Source organism: Lipophrys pholis (assembly GCF_963383615.2).
Source record: "Lipophrys pholis genome assembly, chromosome: 13".
NCBI classification, from domain to species: Eukaryota; Metazoa; Chordata; class Actinopteri; order Blenniiformes; family Blenniidae; genus Lipophrys; species Lipophrys pholis.
In genome coordinates this window covers 10,925,645-10,945,072 of record NC_137632.1, presented here as the reverse complement: position 1 = coordinate 10,945,072, position 19,428 = coordinate 10,925,645, and the positions used below count along the sequence as shown (strand labels likewise).

General features: G+C 40.2%; 1 protein-coding gene across 1 annotated transcript in view; it reads left to right on the top strand.

Annotated features, from left to right (window-relative positions):
- LOC308118951 (FERM and PDZ domain-containing protein 4-like) overlaps window positions 1-19,428 on the top strand; it is a gene marked incomplete at its 3' end in the record, with an annotated part of 30,701 nt that continues 11,273 nt past the window's right edge. Inside the window, exons 1-4 of the mRNA XM_080478680.1 lie at window positions 1-206; window positions 11,659-11,775; window positions 17,314-17,474; window positions 17,760-17,862. Of these exons, the coding sequence (XP_080334806.1) occupies window positions 163-206; window positions 11,659-11,775; window positions 17,314-17,474; window positions 17,760-17,862 (425 nt within the window). The 5' untranslated portion in view covers window positions 1-162. The remainder of the gene's footprint in view (window positions 207-11,658; window positions 11,776-17,313; window positions 17,475-17,759; window positions 17,863-19,428) is intronic.

Below are 19,428 nucleotides of genomic sequence, written 5' to 3'. Positions count from 1 at the left end.
AGGCAAGCTCAGTTGACGATTGAAAGTCCAAATCAAGCATCAAGAAAGTCTGGAGCGAGGACGAAGGACGCAAGCATGCATCAGTGAAAGAGGCTCGAAAGGCCTGGACAGGAAATACAGAAACAAGTGCTGCATGACACTTGACTAGGCTTGTCATCGACAATGGACCAGGATGACAATGAACTCGGCATCTTCACTGTCATTCAGTGAGTAGTACATGCTGCAGGCTGGTGTTCTGTGCTCTTTTTATTTTTTTTCTAATATTAGTCAGAAATGATTGCTCATATGTCCAAAAATGTGAGCGCGAACAGAAGCTGCTCTGCGTGAGTTTTAATTGTTAGGACTTGTTTTGCTTACTTCCTTATAGAATTCTTCCTCAAACTTGTATTGGTCATTTTTAGCAGATTTAAATACGGGCTCTGTAAGTGTTTGTAAAAATGAACAACTGATTGTGGTCGTTGTGATGCAAATCACAGTCTGAAAGTTGTGGATTAGCCGGTGTATTCTGTCCCTCTGCACTGCAGTAATGACGCATGTTTCTGTGCAGGCAGTGAAGTGACAATCAGAGTTTATAGGCATCACTGTTGTTTTTTTTGTCCTTGCACCTGAAATATTATGAACGTGGTGTTGTTTAGTCAGTCAACTTCAAGTACTACAGAATTTCCTTTTACGTCGCAAAGTTTTTCTTTTGTGTCACAACTTCAGATGTGAATATCCAGTATTATTGTAAATATTTCTTCCATTGGCCTCTTTTTAGAGCCACTTTGTTGCCACGCACATACGTACACATGCAAACAAAAAACAGATATAATATGATGGCCGTGCTCCATTTACTGTGGATGTTTTAGTTCAAAGGTGCAGTTGATGCACCACAAACATATTGTCTCTTTGTTAGGAAATGGTTAATTAAAGACACACCCGCCAATTACACAGGAAGATCATCAGTTGCAATGAAACTATTCATTTTTTCCTGATAAATTCGTTCAACATTTTGCACATCCGGCACAGCTGCATTGTCACAGTTTAGTTATTTAGACATTACTTTGAAATACACACAACTATGATTTAAAAAAAAAAAGAAAAAAAGATCCAGTGTTAGTCTGTGAAATGTACCTGCTTGTTGTTCAGTGTATGGTGGGGGGCATTCATCCTGCAACAGCCCTGAGTTCGCTAAATGTCTGTCCAGGATGAATGGATGAATGAATGAACCAGCCGTGACCTGCCACTGACCCATATGGAAATGTTTAATAAGCTGCAGGTTAACCAGGCACACAATGGTTGTGGTTATTGAGCAGTTTTATTTTGTCTCCACAGAATAGGCAGCAGCCTCCCAGTATTACTTTGAACTTTATCAGAAGGTGTTGTGAAACTGGTATATCAAATCTGTAATCTTTTGAAAGCATTGCATAGCCCAGCCAGGTAACACTTCACTTCTTATCCAATTAGCCACGCCACTGAATATTCATGGGAAAAAAAAAAAAAGTGTTCAGATCTTCAAACTCTCTCCTAAAAGCTGTTTAATTCACTGAATAAATCAGCCGCAGCAACGGCATAATTAGTGTTACGCTCAGAGACCGAAAAAGTTAAAGTACTGCAGTGGCTTCCAGGCAGATACATGTCGACAAACACACACAAACACACACAACTCGAGGCAGTTGAGGTAGTTGTCTGTGGCCGGTTCACTGGTGTGGTGACACATCTGGTTGAAGTCCAGGAGCTACCTGTGTTGAGATTTGAGAGTCGTCAAAGCAACATAGTTCCACTGTCGTGCTGTACAAAATAAAGAGTAAAACTTATTAAAAAAACATGATTTCATGGAACCCATCTGTCGACATTTCCCTCCTGAAATTTACAGGGTGGATGTTTTGCGCATTGTTTTTCATTGTTAGCAACTGTACTCAGTAGGTATACCCGACTCATTACCTTTTAAGGCAGGCAACCTGAGCCAAAGCCAGTACTTTGAAAAATAAAATACATTGAAGCACTGCTGTGTTTTAAATGGCCATGACTGAAATCAGCTGTTTAAAAAAGGGACTTGAGAGAAGAGGCGAGGGATCAGCGGGGCAACAGGGTTTTATCGGTCAAAGCTTCAGCTATAGTCGCCTTAGATCACGCTTCTGTCTGACCCTAATATCCTCTGCCACTCACGTTGGCCTCTGGGCCACAAACCCAAATGGACAAACATAACTGTCCAGAATACGCTGAGTCTCTCAATCCTCCTGCTACACCAGGACTGCATTTGATGCAAATTGTCAAACATGCTCTTGTGCTCCTCAGTGCAACCTTGTTGTCTTGTGTACACTCAAAGACAGCCTCGCGGCCCTTCTTTCAGCAACGTATTGTTGGGGGTTCCAAAATATAATTAGCCTGCGTTTTATTTGACATTTAAAAGACAAATAATTAAAATCATTAAATCAAATCACAACACAGACATAAAATAATTATATTAATTTATCTTATTTTGAAATAAGGACAATTGTACGGTTCCACCCTTTTCAGCTGCATCTTTTCTACAGCAGCAAACAACTCTAATCCTGACTCTGAGTGGAAGTGACAACATTCTTTATTCCATGTATCACTCTCAGCAAAGGCACATTGAGTCACTCTGCAGAGGCTTACAAGTTGTGGCATTTTAATATAGGATGGTTGCTACTTGTCCAGGGAAACAGTTACAAAATGCAGCTTAAAATTCCCTAACAAGAACCACACAATGGTTGCATTCTATGTATTTGTATTTATTTATCCTTTGGTACTTGACATTTGTATTGATTTAACTGTTTATCATTCTGTCGGGCTCCCTATGAAGATTCCACCTGAATTTAACGAGGAGAATATTTCGTATTACTTTGAATATATTGTGATCTAAATATACAAAGTGAAAATTGCAACTGTGCAGATTTCACAGGCTTTTTTTTCACCATTGGCTGTTGTTTACTTGTGACAGTAAACTGCTGTTTCACAAACATTGTTTGACAGGTGGAGCAGATTCTTTTATTCAATATAATTGATGTTAGTCTTGTCTCACCGTGTGTTTCACCGATAGGAAGAACAGAGTAAACCGTCGATGTTACTGTGCGAGGTTCCTTTCATCCCAAACTGTCAGAGACGCGCAAAGAAGCATCACACCCACCTGGATCAGAGATGAGGCTAATTGGCTTTTAGTGGATCTTGACAGAGGTCCCTCATCTGGGATGTTTGATTTATGAAGACTGATTCTTTCTATTTGGGAGATCATACCTGGGGCGATTTTTCATCTGGAGACAGGGCTGTGGTGTGGAGTTGCAGTAGTTATCTTCAGATTTCCATATAATGAGTGGCATTGGACGGTGAATACAAATGCTAAAGGTTCCACAGCATGACTGAGATTTCATTGCAAATCTATCAAATGCACAAGGCATCTATCATCATGCATTCTGAATGCTGAAGAGACAAAAAAAAAAAGGAAAACCCTCTTCATCTCTGTTGTAGATGTTTATTAATGTGTGGGTCTTGTTGTCCTTGAAGGATATTCACGATGCATGTGGCAATCTAACAGTCAATCTTTATTGTATCGCTCATTCTATCACGTCTTCTGTTGTTTGAGTTGTGTAAACCGCTGAAATGTTTGGATGCCCAATGAATGGCATCACTGAGAGTGAGCATTCAGCTGCTGAACTGTTTTGAAAGGTCAAAACAGATGCACTGTACAGTATGGGCATCCTAATTTGCAGCTGTGAGGCAGAGCCTTCCGATGGGGAGGCGACACATTAGGTCCCCCTGTCTCTCCAGCTGCTCCTGGATTACGTTTTCACATACACTGTGTGCAGATGATGACTTGTATCTGTCATTAATTCCTAATTTTTCTCCAACGTTTCTCGCATCCGAGAGACACCACACATCTCATTACTGGGGAATACTTCGAAGCAACGTTGCATCATTGTGCCATTCTTTGCACATCCACAAACACAACATCCTTCTACATTTGTCTTTTCCCTTCCACCCTCATCTCCCCTCACCACCGCCACCCCTGTTCCTCCCTCCCTCTGCCCATCGCTTCGTCTCTCTCTGCCTCTCTCCAAAGCTGTTGTTACTGTGCGGCTCCCACACATCATTCCACTGCGATGGAAATTAAATGAAGGTGGCTTAACGCAGCTAACAGAGGCATGCTTTGAAGGATGTAACCAGGGAAAGCTGCGCTGCCAGATCCTTTTCCATGGGCTGTGGATTTACGCTGCTGAGGCGAGGACACAGCAATCACTCAGCCATGCAGAAGCGCAGACAACAGGACTAATCTCTCCACCTGACTTGTGGAGGACCCACTTTTTTTTTTTCTTTCCTGAATTATTTATTCCTTGTTGCCAAAGACATTGTGGGACAATGGTGCCAGAGTGAAGTTAATAGTGAATTTGTGGACTTGACTGCAGTCTGCAGCACACATGGATGTGTTCAGCTTTGTGAAGATGCCAAAGCTGTCAGGGTGAGTCCGCCGGAAGCCGCTATGTATTTGCCTGCGTGGAGATGTCCCTGTTCGGTCTCTATGCGTTCAAAGGCATGATTCAGAGAGTGACACGACAGTGATGTGGAGGAGCAGGATTGAAGTGCTGAGTTATTGATTGTTCAAGAGAGGAAGTTGTGCAGTCATGTATGATGTGAAATGAATGAGCAAGTGAGGGAGATGGGAGTGGGGGTGGATGCAAGAGATGATGCGGCTCATGTACATATCTAAACTGTACCTAAGTTGATGCTTTCCTAGAAGCAAAAACAGTTTACTCTTGAGTGTTTTGCAATATCATATGCTTTTTGAAACAGTTAGAAAAAAAAAAAAGATCTGCTCACGTTGTGTAACATTTTAAGTCACTCTGGTTAATGAGTCGCGGGAAACGATGCTCATTTTTCAGCAGAGTTGTAGTTTATTTCTCCACATTCACATTATGGTCATTGTATATTAAACAGCTTCTTTTTTCCTCCCACAAAGAACTGCCTGATTAGTGATTGGCTAGTATTCAGTGTATCTGACTAGTAGTTTTATCTGATCAGACAAGTTTGTGTGCACAAACACTCACAGACAGAGAGCTACTGAAATAATCATTTTTCAAAAGCAGGACAAGAAGAAATACCATTTCTAACATTAATCATTTGATACTGACAATATGGAGTTGTTTTGTTTTTCAAAGAACAGTTGGGAGGTATTTGATTTACTATGTAAATCCTGCATGTGAATAATTCCTGAAGAATTCATTCATTGGCACAGCTGACATCTCACCTTATGCACACACAGGGTCTGCTGGATTGAGTTGATCTGACCCAGTGGACATTAATCCTCCGAGGAGATTTAGCTCCAACAGAAACACCACAGACCACGGGTGGGAAGAACAGCAGATGATAGACAAGATACTCCATGTGCCACCAAAATACCCATTCAGAGTACATAGTACTGAGTACTTTCACTTATGAGTCATCCACAAACTGCACTGGCAAGGTGTCCTCTTTTCTTAACAGAGACAAAAAGAAATGCCGAATCCTTCATCTCAGGATTCAGTACTATTCCACTGAATACAAAATTTAAGTAAAATCCCTGCAGGAAGTAAGAATTTTCCATAATATGATAGGAGCATTGTTTTCTAGTTAGTATCCCTCCCCGATGGGAGCATTTGTGATGCAGCTCCCGGTGGACCACCTACGTCACTGCATCCTGTCACTGTTAATAATGCCACACAATGCTATGCCAGATTATGAGTTACCCCTGCAACTCTAGCATTTTTTTTTTTGTCTTTCTCTCTCTCAACTGCCAACGAGAATTTAAGTCAGCAGGATGCTGTTTGTTAAGGTTGATAAAACATACAAAGAAACCCACTGTATATATTTAGAGATGGGAACGTATCCTCTCATTGTCTTTTCCTCTTGCCTTATACAACACCCCCAGATGTTTCTGCTTTCAGCAACAAAAATATATTCTGACTTTACTGTTACATTTTCTATATATTTGAAGTTATCGTAGATGAAAAAGAAGCCATGTTTTCCTCTTTTGAAAAAGCAAGTTTGAGTCAGAGTTGTTTAAGTTGTGTTGTTTTGATCTTTTTATGTGGAACTTTGTGCTTAACTTAGCGCCCCTAAGTGCTGTTACATTTTTGATATCCTCTCTGAGTGTTATAAATGGTTTCTCAGCACTGTGGATGCAATAAGCATGAACCACACATATTTATGTACAAAGTGTCAATTAGAAGCATTTCTTCACAGGGTTTCCCTGGCTGAATGGGTTTGCTCAAATGTGTTCATTTGCAGGTGATTGCTGGGGAGGGTTGCAGTGCATGCTTTCTTTTCTTTCTTTTTTTTAAAGGTCTAGATTATTGTTAATGTGCCTTGCTGAAGCTATTTTAGTCACTCTTCTGTAAAGGATAGCGGCGCTCATTAAATGAGAGTGTCGAAATCTTTCCCCAGTCTCCATCAAAATGAATAATAAGGGAGGAGAGTTAAAGTAAATTCGGTTGGACTGCCTGACTTTCTGCTGCCGCTGTTCGCTTGGTCCACTCCCGGCAATGTTTCTTAAAAAAAAAAGGGGAAAAAAAGTCTATTATGTGAGCTATTGTTCATCATGTTTTGACTGCAAACTTTTTGCACAGGAAATCACTGGTCTGGACACAAATTGATTAGCCTAAATGTTCATCAGCGCACACGCAGACCAAAAAGATCTGTCATACTTAGCTGTTCAAATCAGAAGCTCTTAGATTAAAGTAGAGCAGAAATGAGTCTAGGTCAGAAATGGGAGCCAGCTGGCTGGTGGATGAGGTCTTAGGCAACCATTTATTTTGTCCTGTCCTTTAGAGCTTTTAGCATAAAAGCAGTGAGTAGCACAAAAAAAGTGCGGGAGAATCCATGTCTAGTTTAGCGCCCACAGGGTAAGTTCATCACTATATTTGGTTAATGTTTTACATAAAGTGGTGTAGAGCAAAGGCAGCCTGGGGAGAAAGCAGTGTAATGAAATAGTAATGAAATACAAATGCCTTTCTTTAATTTTGCATCTTTTTTTGTAAAGCATGATCCCAAATTATCATTCAACTTTCATCTTATTAAAGAATGCTGCTCTAGTAGGAAACTAATGAGAGGTGGATCGTGTCGACTTTCATTTGTGTGCCTTTAACTTGTGATTTTGGAGTGCTGTTTCCATGTTGAGTGTTGCAGCAGATAAATCCAGCTTTTAAACGCTCGCTCTTCAGTAGGATAATAGTGTGTTGCTGTTTACCAGGTGAACTCGGGACGGCGGGACACCCGGGCTCCCTTACTCACCGTAAAATAGAAGGAGGATCATTGTCGGTGGGCTGTCTCCCAGATGCTGTTTTTATTCCCACCCAGAGGAGATTAACTAACCAAAAACCCTTTCTATATAGAGGCAAAGCGAGCTGCTGAGGATAGTGCAGTTGCCAATGGCAACAGTATCTGTGCTTACAAAGACAAACAGAAATACAATATTCAGTTGTAATAATGAGGAAAGCAGACTCTTCTATTCGGATGTCATTATTGCGCAGAGATATGTTCACTAATGTCGTATTATAGTGCAATGTGAAGCAAAAGACACGTTGACGGCACCGAGGCTAAGCGATCGGGTCGTGCTGGTGTGGCCATGTAATTGGTGTTTGCTTTATATGTAAGTGATTTCTCAACAGGAAACCGCAGTATATTCTGCTCTGTTATCTGGCAGTATGGACACCATATAAAGGAGATGAAACAGTGACATATTAGTTGCACAATGCACAAGGACAGCGGCGTAAAATTGAGCAACATACTGTTACTACGTAGTCAGCAGTATCTCTGTAACCCCTGATAGCTTTCACTTTAACGCTGATATATAAATAGCAACGCTCGAAATTAATCGCAGTTTGGACTGCGTTCCATATTGACCAAAGGATTAAAGTCAAGGTGGTGGTTGAAATAGTCAAGCAGAAGGGCAGGAGTTTTTTTGGAACAAACGGCAGAGCGTTGGTGCCTTCATCAGAATGGAGGCCGTCTCTAAAGTAGGAGCAGAGGAATAAGGCCGTTAATCGGAGAGGTTCCTCTCTGTCTGAGCCTTTTCTCTGCTTCCCTAACCAAACTCCCCTAAGGAGATGGTCATCCAGTCTGCTCTCTCACCACAGATTTCATATCCAAACAGAATCACATTAATAGCCTTTCACTGCATACTTTTAAATCAAGTACCCTGAGATAAGATTATTGAGTCTTTCTCAGAGTTTTCACGTAATACTTGTAACACTTGGCTTTCAGTCACACAAGGAGGATAAAATGATTGCTTTTTTCCTTTTTAGCCTTTGGACTCAGTGGAGACTTTAGTCTTTTGCTATTATCTCATGGTGGAATAGGAAGTGAAAGGAATTATTGCAGATGTCAAATTAGCTGCACACAGTGTATTAAAAAAAAAATTGTCATTTTCTTTCTGGTCAGTTGGAGAAAATGTATAGATTGTTGAAAATAAAAGCATAGTTGTAAATACTGTAGTGATCTTGTGTTTAGTAAACCAGCACCAATCTGGCAGCAATGTATAGTCCATGTACCCATCCCTGCATCTTCCACTTCAATTCAAGGTAGTAAAGGACTGGAGCTGATCCTACGGGTGAACAGGTCACCAATCCATCACAAGACACACTCAGACTAACAGTCACACACGTGCACATTCTCACCTGCAGGCAAGTCACCACACATGACCCAAAATGCATGTTTGTTGGCCCAAACTGGACTGGAACTGAGATTAGCATTGCCAATGAATAGTTTATTGTTCCTGATGGCACATGCAAGGCAAGACAATTGACTCTGTTGGCCTGAAGAGGCTCCTCTGCCTCTTGCCCAATGCATGTTTTCAGCTCTGAAAGCACAAACAATTTGGTTCTTTAGCAATCAGCGAACAAATATTGTTCTGAAGACCAAATAATTTATTTTTTTTATTAATTCCCCTTTTAATGTGTGTATAGACAAGCATATAGCATATAGCCAGATCGCATGGAGGTTGTCAGTGTAAATTATGCAAACTAACTTGAGCGCCTGTGTTGGAATGTGCTCCTCTTCGCTGGTTGTCTATAATGCATACTTACTTCCAACACTAACGGGATTTCAACCTTCATAAAACACTAGAATGCTTCTTCGCGATGAGCATGAATTCACAGGGATGAAAGCGAAAGTGAACTCCTGTGATAAAGCAAGGATCACATTGTTCATACAATATTTATGAAGGCCTGAAAAGTGATCTTTTCCCCATCTCTCAGGCAGCACAATTAAACTCTTAACGCCAGCATCTGTTCATCATGAGAAAGATACCGAGCTTTACCTAACAGGTGCTATAATTTGATTAAAATAGATGCAAAGAAAACTGTTGAAATTTTTAAATGACACTATGAAAGCCAGAATGTTATAGTGGCCACTGACGATAAAGGCTTAACGTTAATGTCCTTGATTGATTGTTAATTTTATGAGCCATGAGTGTGCTTGGTTTTCATTTTGGTGGTATGGTGTTTCAAGTGTAAGATTTTTTATTTATTTTTTGCTACAAAACAGTACAAATATAGAAAATCAAAGGAGATTACGCAATTTCTCACACATTTGCTGGGTGAAACCATTTGGGGAGCCGACATTTGCCTTCAACTTCTTGTTGCAATTGTCCTCAGCCTGACTCTTGGGTAACCTGTTCATGAATTGTGCAGCATGGCTTGCCTACTTGGCGCTTGATTACTTAGTCCGATGTGACTGCGCAGCCATTACTTATTAATGCTCGCTGAGGAAGATCAGTTTCACTGTCCGCCAGAGGCTGAAGCTTTTCAGCCTCTTGGTTCAGCTGGAATGCTGCGACTCAGTGGGACACTGCACCTCCTGTTCGCAGACAAAAGAAATCAAAGATCATAGTGTCTATGACGGCGCTGTTAATACACAGACGTCGTGGCAGAGGCACAGCAAATGGATCTTTTGGAACAATTTGTCAGTCCAGAAACATATTTTGAAGGCACGGCATCTGACACTGTAAGTATAATACACTTTGTTAAGTTGAAGACCTTTACAGAAATGTCAAACATATCACTGCTGAAGGTGTCATCCTGTCAAAAAAATGTTATGTATAAAACGTAGTTCTTTGACCTTTTCTGCATCTCTTGACTCGAACGTGTAAATCTTCAACATCAGACACTGTTTGTGTTAACATGGCCGTCGGTACAACGGCGGGAATAAAGAGGACTCGTCAGTGGGGTGAACATGGCTCCAACAGTGTCAGACAGTGTCTAGTTGTGTCTACACACATCATTTGAGCTGCAGGAAATGTGCTAAATATACACCGCCGAGGCTTGGTCCCAGCTAATGTACTGTAGGTCAAATAAATCCATATCCATGTGGAAACACTAATATACCCCCAAACACAGCATTGTATTTGGGGGGGGGGGGGGGGGGGGGGGGGGGGGGGGTCTGATTGCTTCCTGTAGTCCTAGGCCAACTTTAAATGTGGCACAGAAAAGACAGGGGAAAAAAACCTACTTTTTTTTTTGACTGCAGCACTCAATCTTTTATGAATTAATTATGATTTAATGCATCCAGTGGCACACTGGTGAGTTTTAGTCAAGGTGACTTCAGAACTGCGCTTTGAGCTTAGGTTGCACTATTTTGTCGCTGACAAACTGTTTCTAAAGAAAAGCCTGAAAACATTCTGTTGCCTTGCTTTTAACTTATGCATTGTGTTGATAAAGTGGTCATATTTTATTCATCCCTCATGAAACGGACACGTGGATCAGTACAGACATATGCACTGAAACACATACAGATACATGTATGCTGCATACAATTTATTATCACCGGTACAGTAACTGAGGAAACATTTAGAGGGAAAGAAAGAGGGGCTTTGAATAATGAATGCGAAGAGCCCTGTTACACAGCAGACAAGCCTTTGAAGTGACATAACTTACTGCCACCGCTTTTATAGCATCACCAGTGCACAGACACAAAGAGAGATAAAGGAAGGAAGAAAAGCAGAGGGCCACAGACAAAAAAACAGACGGAAACATTTTAACCAATTACTACTCTCCTGAATACCTGCACTCGGCAACGTTCTGACGCTAAGGAACTCCAATGGAGTGCTGTGTCCTTTTGGTGAAAAATCGGAAAATCAGCTGAGATTGAGACAGTTGCCGCCTTTCCAACAGCGCGTTACTGTGAACTAGTTTCTCGATGGCTGTAACCGCTGCCGTACTCCGATAAACTTTATCAGATGGTCTTGACATTGAGCAAATCAAATGAGTGCTATACAAAAGAAATTCCTTCGGGCTTCCTTTTATGAAAAATGTGCTGACATCTAGGAATAAAACCAATTTCATGCCTCTCAAAGCACAAGAGTGAAGCATGACAACTCGGCCTGTGCATCTATCTTACGTAATTAATTCGATTTGTATTCGCTGGGTGAACAACTGTGGCTGTGGAACATTGTTTATCACGCTGGAATGGGACAATCTCCTATCACTTGAGTGAAATTGCTTTATATCAGTACATTTTATTTAGCGTTATTCGGATTCTAATGTCTCCGATCAGGAATTATTTGGGAAATTTTCTTGCAATTAAACTATCTGGGGAAGCTCTCTATTCATATCATCTCATATCTGGATATTGCGTGCAAATAATAGTAATAAGCTGAATTATGCTTGATTTGTCTTTCTGCCTCTACAGCCAGAGGACCAAATCCTCAGGCTGGCCGCCCCCCTCAGGGACCTGGAGTGGTTCACAGGGACCTCCAAATGGATGGGACATGGGCACCAATAGAGCGGGGCGTGACTGCTACATCAAGTAAGTGCCCTGTGTTTAAAGGAAACTGAGGGGGAGCTCTCTCTGTCCCAGATGTTTCAGACGCACTGCCAACCTGTGATTATTCCAGCCACGTCACTGCCTCCACACTGTCTCCATCTGTGCATTCAGAATACTGATTTTCTGCTCCCTTCGCTGCTGCGCACATTCTGCCACTGCCTACTCTCTTTTTCTCTCCCCCTCTCTTCTCTCTCCCTCTCTCCTCTCTCTCTCTCTCTCTCCCTCTCCTCTCTCTCTCTCTCTCTCTCTCTCTCTCTCTCTCTCTCTCTCTCTCTCTCTCTCTCTCACTCTCTCTCTCTCTCACGCACATACTCTCACAACACACCCACAATACTCCTCATGCAGTCTCCCAAATGCAGAAGAGGGCTTCTGAGAGTGTGACTGTGTTTGCCGCCGCCGCCGTCGCTGCTGCAGTTGGTGATGAAATTCACCTGCGCTGAGTGCTGAGGGGGTTTGTTTTGATACGAGAGTCGTTCCACATTCCTCAGAGGATGCTGGGTTATAGTGTTATCAGCGTAATTGATCCTTCATAACTGGCACTTCTGGAAATCTGTACAGACAGGTAATAACAAACTCTCCACTGTTTTGTTATTTTACGTCTTTGTGTGTACAGCAGTGTAACAAGTGAGTCTTTTCTGTTGATCGCACTGTGCTATCTACTATTTTCTCACAACTGTGATGTGCAAAATGCAACACCCTAGAATGTTTCCATCTGTCTCTGTGCATACTAACTATTTCTGCAAGATATCTGCAGCTATCGTCTGTCCACATTGTCTCTTTATTTACTATTTTTTTGGTGTGCGCCAAATGCATCTTCCCAATGTGAAAAATGTGAAAGCTTTGTGTAGAGAATAGGAGGCGAGCACTTGTCACACATGGGTTATGGCATGAGAAGCGTGATGTCAGAGGAGTTATATAAGAAGTAAGGAGCAGTGAAAGTGCTGGATGCAGAGTGTGCCTGCATGAACGCAGATCATGGAGGCTGTTTTGGCTCCAGCGTTTGCCTTTCTAAATTTGAGAAAGACTCATGAATAATCAAATGTCTGTTTCTGTGAATGTCACGGGCCATCCGACTTTGTCGAGGCGATGGGGTGTTGATCCTAAATTGTTGTTTCTCAATGGGACACATGTCTGTGCAGCGTGACAGGAGCACATGAATAAAGTAGTAGGCATTTAATATTTATCCTGAAAGGATCTTTAATTGATCTAATGTATTTTAAACATTACAATATGGTAGGAAAGTACAGAGCAGAGCGCTTTATTAATAATTGCCGACAAATGGACGGTATTACCAGAAAACCTATGAAATGATTCGAATTAAATTACCATCCATGTTGAGCTTGAGATATGAAGAATATTATACACAAATATATTAAACAATAGTGAATGGGGATTGATTACTTTAGCAGATGTCATCAAAGTATTCATTGCATCTAAGAGATTTGGGAGCTTAGGCAAGTCACCGTCGCCAGTTTTGTGTAGGAGCAGTGAGTGACACAGCAAGAGTATAAATAATTGCTTTTAGTGCATACATTTAACAAGGCTGTCTTCCAGACTGTTCAAATATAGCCTCCTCAGTACCAACAAGTTGTGAGCCACGTCAGCCCAGGCTTTCAGAGCAGCAGTCATGAGCTTATTCCATTTTATCAAAATTATGCAGCAAGAAAACACTTGAAAATACTATTTGTTTAGTCAGAATCCTTCCAGCATTTCTTATTGCTCATTTTTGTTGTTCATCTCTTTCATTATGAAGTTCACAGAGCAGCTTGTGATTGCTGTGTAAAGGGCTGGGGGACTGCACAAGCAGCTAATAGGTATGATTAGAGACAATCAGATGCATGGCTGTCTGCACAATGGGAAACCAGCCACATTTAGCAGGTGGCCGTACCGGGGAGGAGACAGTATTCTTCCTGAATGCACAGGTCCATATGGTTTTGATTTTTCACACAATCTGTTGACTTTGCCATTTGTTGAAGTAAAACTGACATAAGAATTACTAAAACTAAGTTTGAATTTGTCTTGAAGGACCTTCAAATATATTGAAGTATTTGATGTATCGTTACAGCTTTAAAGACAACAATAGTGCAATACATGAAAGTGATAGAAATGGCTTTCATGTCACATGTGCAGTTAATTTCTAATTCTAATTAATTCCTACAATTCTATTGTTTTTTTATGTTTTTTTAGAATAGCACACTCAATAAATTATTAGATATTTGCCAATTAAAGTGTTCTTTTCTATAGAAGTTCCCAATCTCAAACAAAAATGGATACATTTCAGTTTATTTCTTTGATCATCTTATTACTGTTTGAGAAAAATGTTATCTAAAAGAGGTTCAACACCAATAAACATAGACAGACATTTTCTATCATTTTGTCATCTGCAAGTTCCTCTGTCATTTAAAAGGTCATTTAAAAAAAACACCTACAAATGGGTAATTTTTTTTTGTTGACTCAATACTAAAGTTAAACTGTTTAATGCTAAACAGGCATGTTTGCAGATGTGGAGAAATCAACTTCAATTTACAATGAACAGTGGGAATCAGGATGTTCATGATTCTCGTGGTTTATTTGTGCATTTGTTTTAAATGTTATTCTGAGTTTTCTTTGACTTACGTTTGCACATATCATCTGGCTACACTTATGGAGTCATTTACTTATTTACTGTCTTTTACAGGGGTCGCCATAGAAAGTCATTGCAACTTGCACCGTAGACTCAAATAGTTTTTACCCCGGATGTCATTCCTGGCTCATTCGAAACCCGGCTACCCCACGCAAATGCTTGAAACTTAACCAGGAGGGCTGCCCACCAAAATGCCTTTTAGAAATATATTTTTTTCACTGATGGATAATGGTTGCATGGCCATTAACACTTTCTGAGTGGTTGTCTGTGAAAATGCCAGGGTGAATGCTCCATTTGTAGCACTGCCGATCTCACAATGTATTTGAAAGCATCCGAAAGACGTCCCTGTAAGTCGACAAAGCCCATTTTTGAACTGACATTCCCAGCATTGGTGTAATAACCACAGTTGCGCTGCTTCATATTTGTAGAAATACAAACATTTATAGTGCATTGGAGAAGAAGATTTTGTTTTCCATGTGTGGGATTTTTTGGGTTGCTTTTGCTATTCCTGTGAGAATTTGGTTTAAAACAGAAGTTGATACAACAAACAAGAAACAGTGTAGTTATCGAATCAATTCACTGTGAACGTGTGCAGGGAGATAGAAGATGCTGCTTGAATCTTTTGATTTCACATTAATGCAAAATGCAGATGGCCAATGGATGACTGGGGGCTATGAATTATTGAATTGAAACAAAAAGGATAATCTCTTAATTACAAATGCATGTATTCATGTGTACATTGGCATCAACATAACAGTGTAGCAGTTCATGTTATAATAACTTTTTATTATTTATTTGGAGTCGGCAGCACTTGAGTTTGGAGATGTTAATTTGATGTTTAGATTGTTGTTCAGATTGTTACCAATACTGACCGATTCTCTTGATTGGACATTGATTTTTCTTTTAGATTTGTTACAAAATCAACTACTTTTTTTTAAGATATGTCTGTCATGTTTTGATCCATTTTTGGTTACCCCGACAAAGACACAAGTGGGAGGAAGATTAAGGGCATTTTCCTTGAAATGCAAAGCAGTTGGATTTATCCAGAATGTTTCCTTAATTTTGAGGAATTTTGATGATGGTTACAGAGGAATTGCTCTTTAAAAAGAAAATGATCATATGAAATGCTTTTTATAGATCATTCTAGCCTCTTTGGAATATCACAAGACAAAATCCGCCCTGGAACAAAAACAAAAGGAGGGCACCTCAAAGCACATTGAGAGCATCTTCGTCCTGTTTCAAATAGGCCGTATAATAAGATTTGAGTGGTTATTTTAAAAGCTTTCCTCCATAGTTATGATCTCTTCACAATAAAACCCCAATTTTACCAGAATTGGATTGTAAAATCGATGTTTAACATTTGCTTTATTTGGTCTTTTATAGTTTTATTTGTTTTTGTTTTTTTAGGGATTGGGATTATTGGAGGACTGAACGTCTAATTTCTATGTTTGAAGGACAGTGGTCATTGTCTTTAATCCTAATTTCAGTAAAGGCAAAGGCATCAGAGAATTGAGGCTCTGCTTGAGTTCACCCTTGAGGAAGATAAGAGTAAAAAGGCCACCATCTAATTTACTCAGCTATCTGTTTAACAGCTGCATCCAAATTAAATATCATGTGTTTAGCAGTCAGCGAGTGATTTGTTGAAAACACCCCCAAAATATTTGTTGACAATCCTTTGACATCCGTGAACCTGCTGCCCTTGTTGCTAGTTTTTTTTTGGTTTTTCTCTCTTCTTCGAACATTCCTAATGCGACTGACAGATCTCAGTGTGTCTTTGTGCCACAAAAGATTAATTGTTAGTATTTAGTGGTGAACAGTCCATGTGTCAAGAATAACTGTGAATTACACACTGTCTGCCCACGGCTTTAATTAACCAACATTGTTGGCACCATACGGAGCTGCCGCTGCTGCTGCTGCTGCTGTTTTTGCAGCCAGCGAGAGTAAAGGAACACTGTGAAAATCTGTGAGATCACACGATCTGTTAAAGTTACACGCAGTTTGTCCACATCTTTTGAAAATAAGAGATTGGAAGATAATGATCATGCAGCAAGATGGCAGGAAAGTAAATGATGCCTATTGTTTCATGCAGACTGGTCTGCGATGTGAGAATACAAACATTGGAGCTTGAGGATCTGCACCCACGTTTTCTTTTTTTTTGCAGCATTATACAAGTTCCTCATTTGAAAACCATATTTGGCGTTTTGTCCTAAAGCATTCTGGGTATTGAAAGGAAATTATTCCTCTTATTGACCATTCCTATAAAAACAGCTTATTTAATTTTTTGCTGTGGGTCATTCCTTTTCATGATTGATTCAGCTTTTTATATGTGCATTTTATAATTTGGGATGTAACTATTTTGCTTTCTGAACGGTATCGATTCTAAAAATCAGAAAAGAGCGTTACCGTTATGTTTTGTAATGCAATCATTTATATTAAAGTGTGAAAATATGTTTTCACTATGGACACAAGTGCAGTTACAGTCTGACAAATGGGAAAAAGGGTGACAGAGAGCTTCAGTGGGAGTTAAGCAGCAAGAAAAATCTAGGGGTTCAAGGGCATGTCTATTATTAGTTTGATTAGAAATAGTTTTGTTCAAAATCACATTTTGAAAACTGAACTCTTTGCAAGAGTAATTGAGACACATGTTCATCAGAATAAGGTTTTTGCAAAACCTCAAGAGTAATAGTTACAACACTATATGTAGAGACTTATCAGATATTTCCAATTGAAAGTATCTAATGAGCAGAGTAGAGTTATGCTCTTTATTTCATATAAATCCCAGCAGCAATATTGAAGGTCTCGCATTCCACCAAAAATCACTACTTGAGGTAGAGCTGGAGGTGCAATTTGGTTTAAGCTCTGTAATTGAAACGCCATCCGCTCCATCGTCTCCACAGCCACGTCTCCCAGAGCAACTCCCTGGAGGAAGTTCGCCTGGACGGAGACAAGTTTGTGCCACCAGCGCCGCGGAAGGTGGAGATGAGGCGAGACCCCGTGCTGGGCTTTGGATTTGTGGCAGGCAGTGAGAAACCTGTGGTGGTCCGCTCAGTCACACCAGGTAATGTGACCCAGCTCCGCCGAGCGCTCTGACACATCAGTGACTCATTCAAAACCATGACTGTAATTGTATCAACGGGAGGTGAAATCCGACTAAAACGTAGCTACGAGGAAAACCCACCGAGGGTGTAGTTTACTAAGGTGATTCATCTGTTTGAAGAGCCCTCAGTGAGCAAGCGTTTATTAGAGCTCTAGGTCACAAGACTCGAAACTATGAAACATCAGGAAGATGGCATGACTGTGTTTATTGTACCACTTGGTCTTGTTTAATGTGTTTTTCTTTCAGGGGGTCCGTCAGAGGGCAAGCTGATCCCAGGAGACGAGATCATCATGATTAATGATGAACCAGTCAGTTCAGCACCCAGGGAGAGGGTCATTGACCTTGTCAGGTATGACAACACACCAAGGTGAGATGCTTTAAACCTGCTGTTAGACCTATTGTATAAAACGGAGTCATACAGTGTTTAGTGATGATGAGCAGTTTGGCTTTTCCTTCAGGATGATTATTAAATTTGCTGTTGTTGATACTCAACAAATTTGTAAAAATATTAGCACATTGTGAAAAACATTTAACTCAGGTAAGAAAACACTGGGAATGTCAGTGGTACTCCAATCATTTTGGGGAGGTTTTTGAAAGCAATTTGTTGATTGTAGAAAAGCGAATAGTGGACTTAATACAATGTTGCCCCATTTAAAATAGTAAATACTTTCTAATAACCAATCAACAGTAACAGTCAAAGAATCTGATGAAACCTCAGTGGACAAGAGACAAGAGACAAGAGACAAGAGACAAGGTCAATGGTGGATGACCGTCACACTCTAAGTTGGCACTGCTTTAAGAACAGGCGTGACTCTGTACAAGAGACTACTGCATGGGCTCAGGAACACTTACATAAGTCACTGTCTTGGCTTTCAATTCACAAGTGGGTTTTTCAAGTTTTAATGTGCAAAGAAAAAGCCTTTTGTATGCACAATTCAACATGGGCCAAAAGGTATTCTACTTTTTGATCTTGTAACTCGATATTTACTTGATAGTTGTATTTACATATTCTAAATCAATCAATCAATCAATCAATCAATCAATCAATCAATCAATCAATCAATCAATCAATCAATCAATCAATCAATCAATCAATCAATCAATCAATCAATCAATCAATCAATCAATCAATCAACCAATATAATAAGTTATTTTAACTACTAAGGAAGTGTATGGCTTGTGCAGTCTACACACCTAAAGATGCTGGATCTGCCTATGAGCTCATCCAGCTACAACTCTTTCAGGAAATCCTTATATATTTCAGCAAGACAACACACATTGCAACAGTATCAAAGGCCTGTGTTAGGAAAGAATGGGACAGCTTTCGTCTTTCAAAATGCCACCAATTGATATTGGTGCTTTCAATATATTTAGAGACCATTGTTAAATAAAAAATACCACTGTCCTCGAATTCAAATTCTATGAAATGGTAAAATGTCCTGCTTTTAACATCTGATAATAGTTCTATGTGCAATTGTTTCAAAAATATAGGTTTATGCAAACTTGCGTTTTAACCCCCGTTCCAAAATGTGCTCGTTGTTGTAGTCAACATTTGTAGTTCATTGTGAAGTTTTATTTTGTCTCTCCCTTTCTGACGGAAGGCATGTAAACAGCTAATCGAATGCAACTTACTTTACAGGACAATAAAATGGCTGCAACTGTGTTTCTTCCTACATTTGAGTCCAAAGTGCTACGAAATCAACCAGATATTTCAGCTGGATGAATTTGGCTCATTATTTTCCCCACCTGCTCAGTCCACCATGATTCAGCTGTAAGCTGGTGTTGGTGTTTTTTCAACCGTCTCATTAGATTAATTTCACTGACACAGCTGAGTAGCTGACTGTGAGCATTTGGTCCTTGTATGACCTGTGCAGCAGTCGGTAAACAGTACATTAGTATGGGGAAAAGTGCCCAT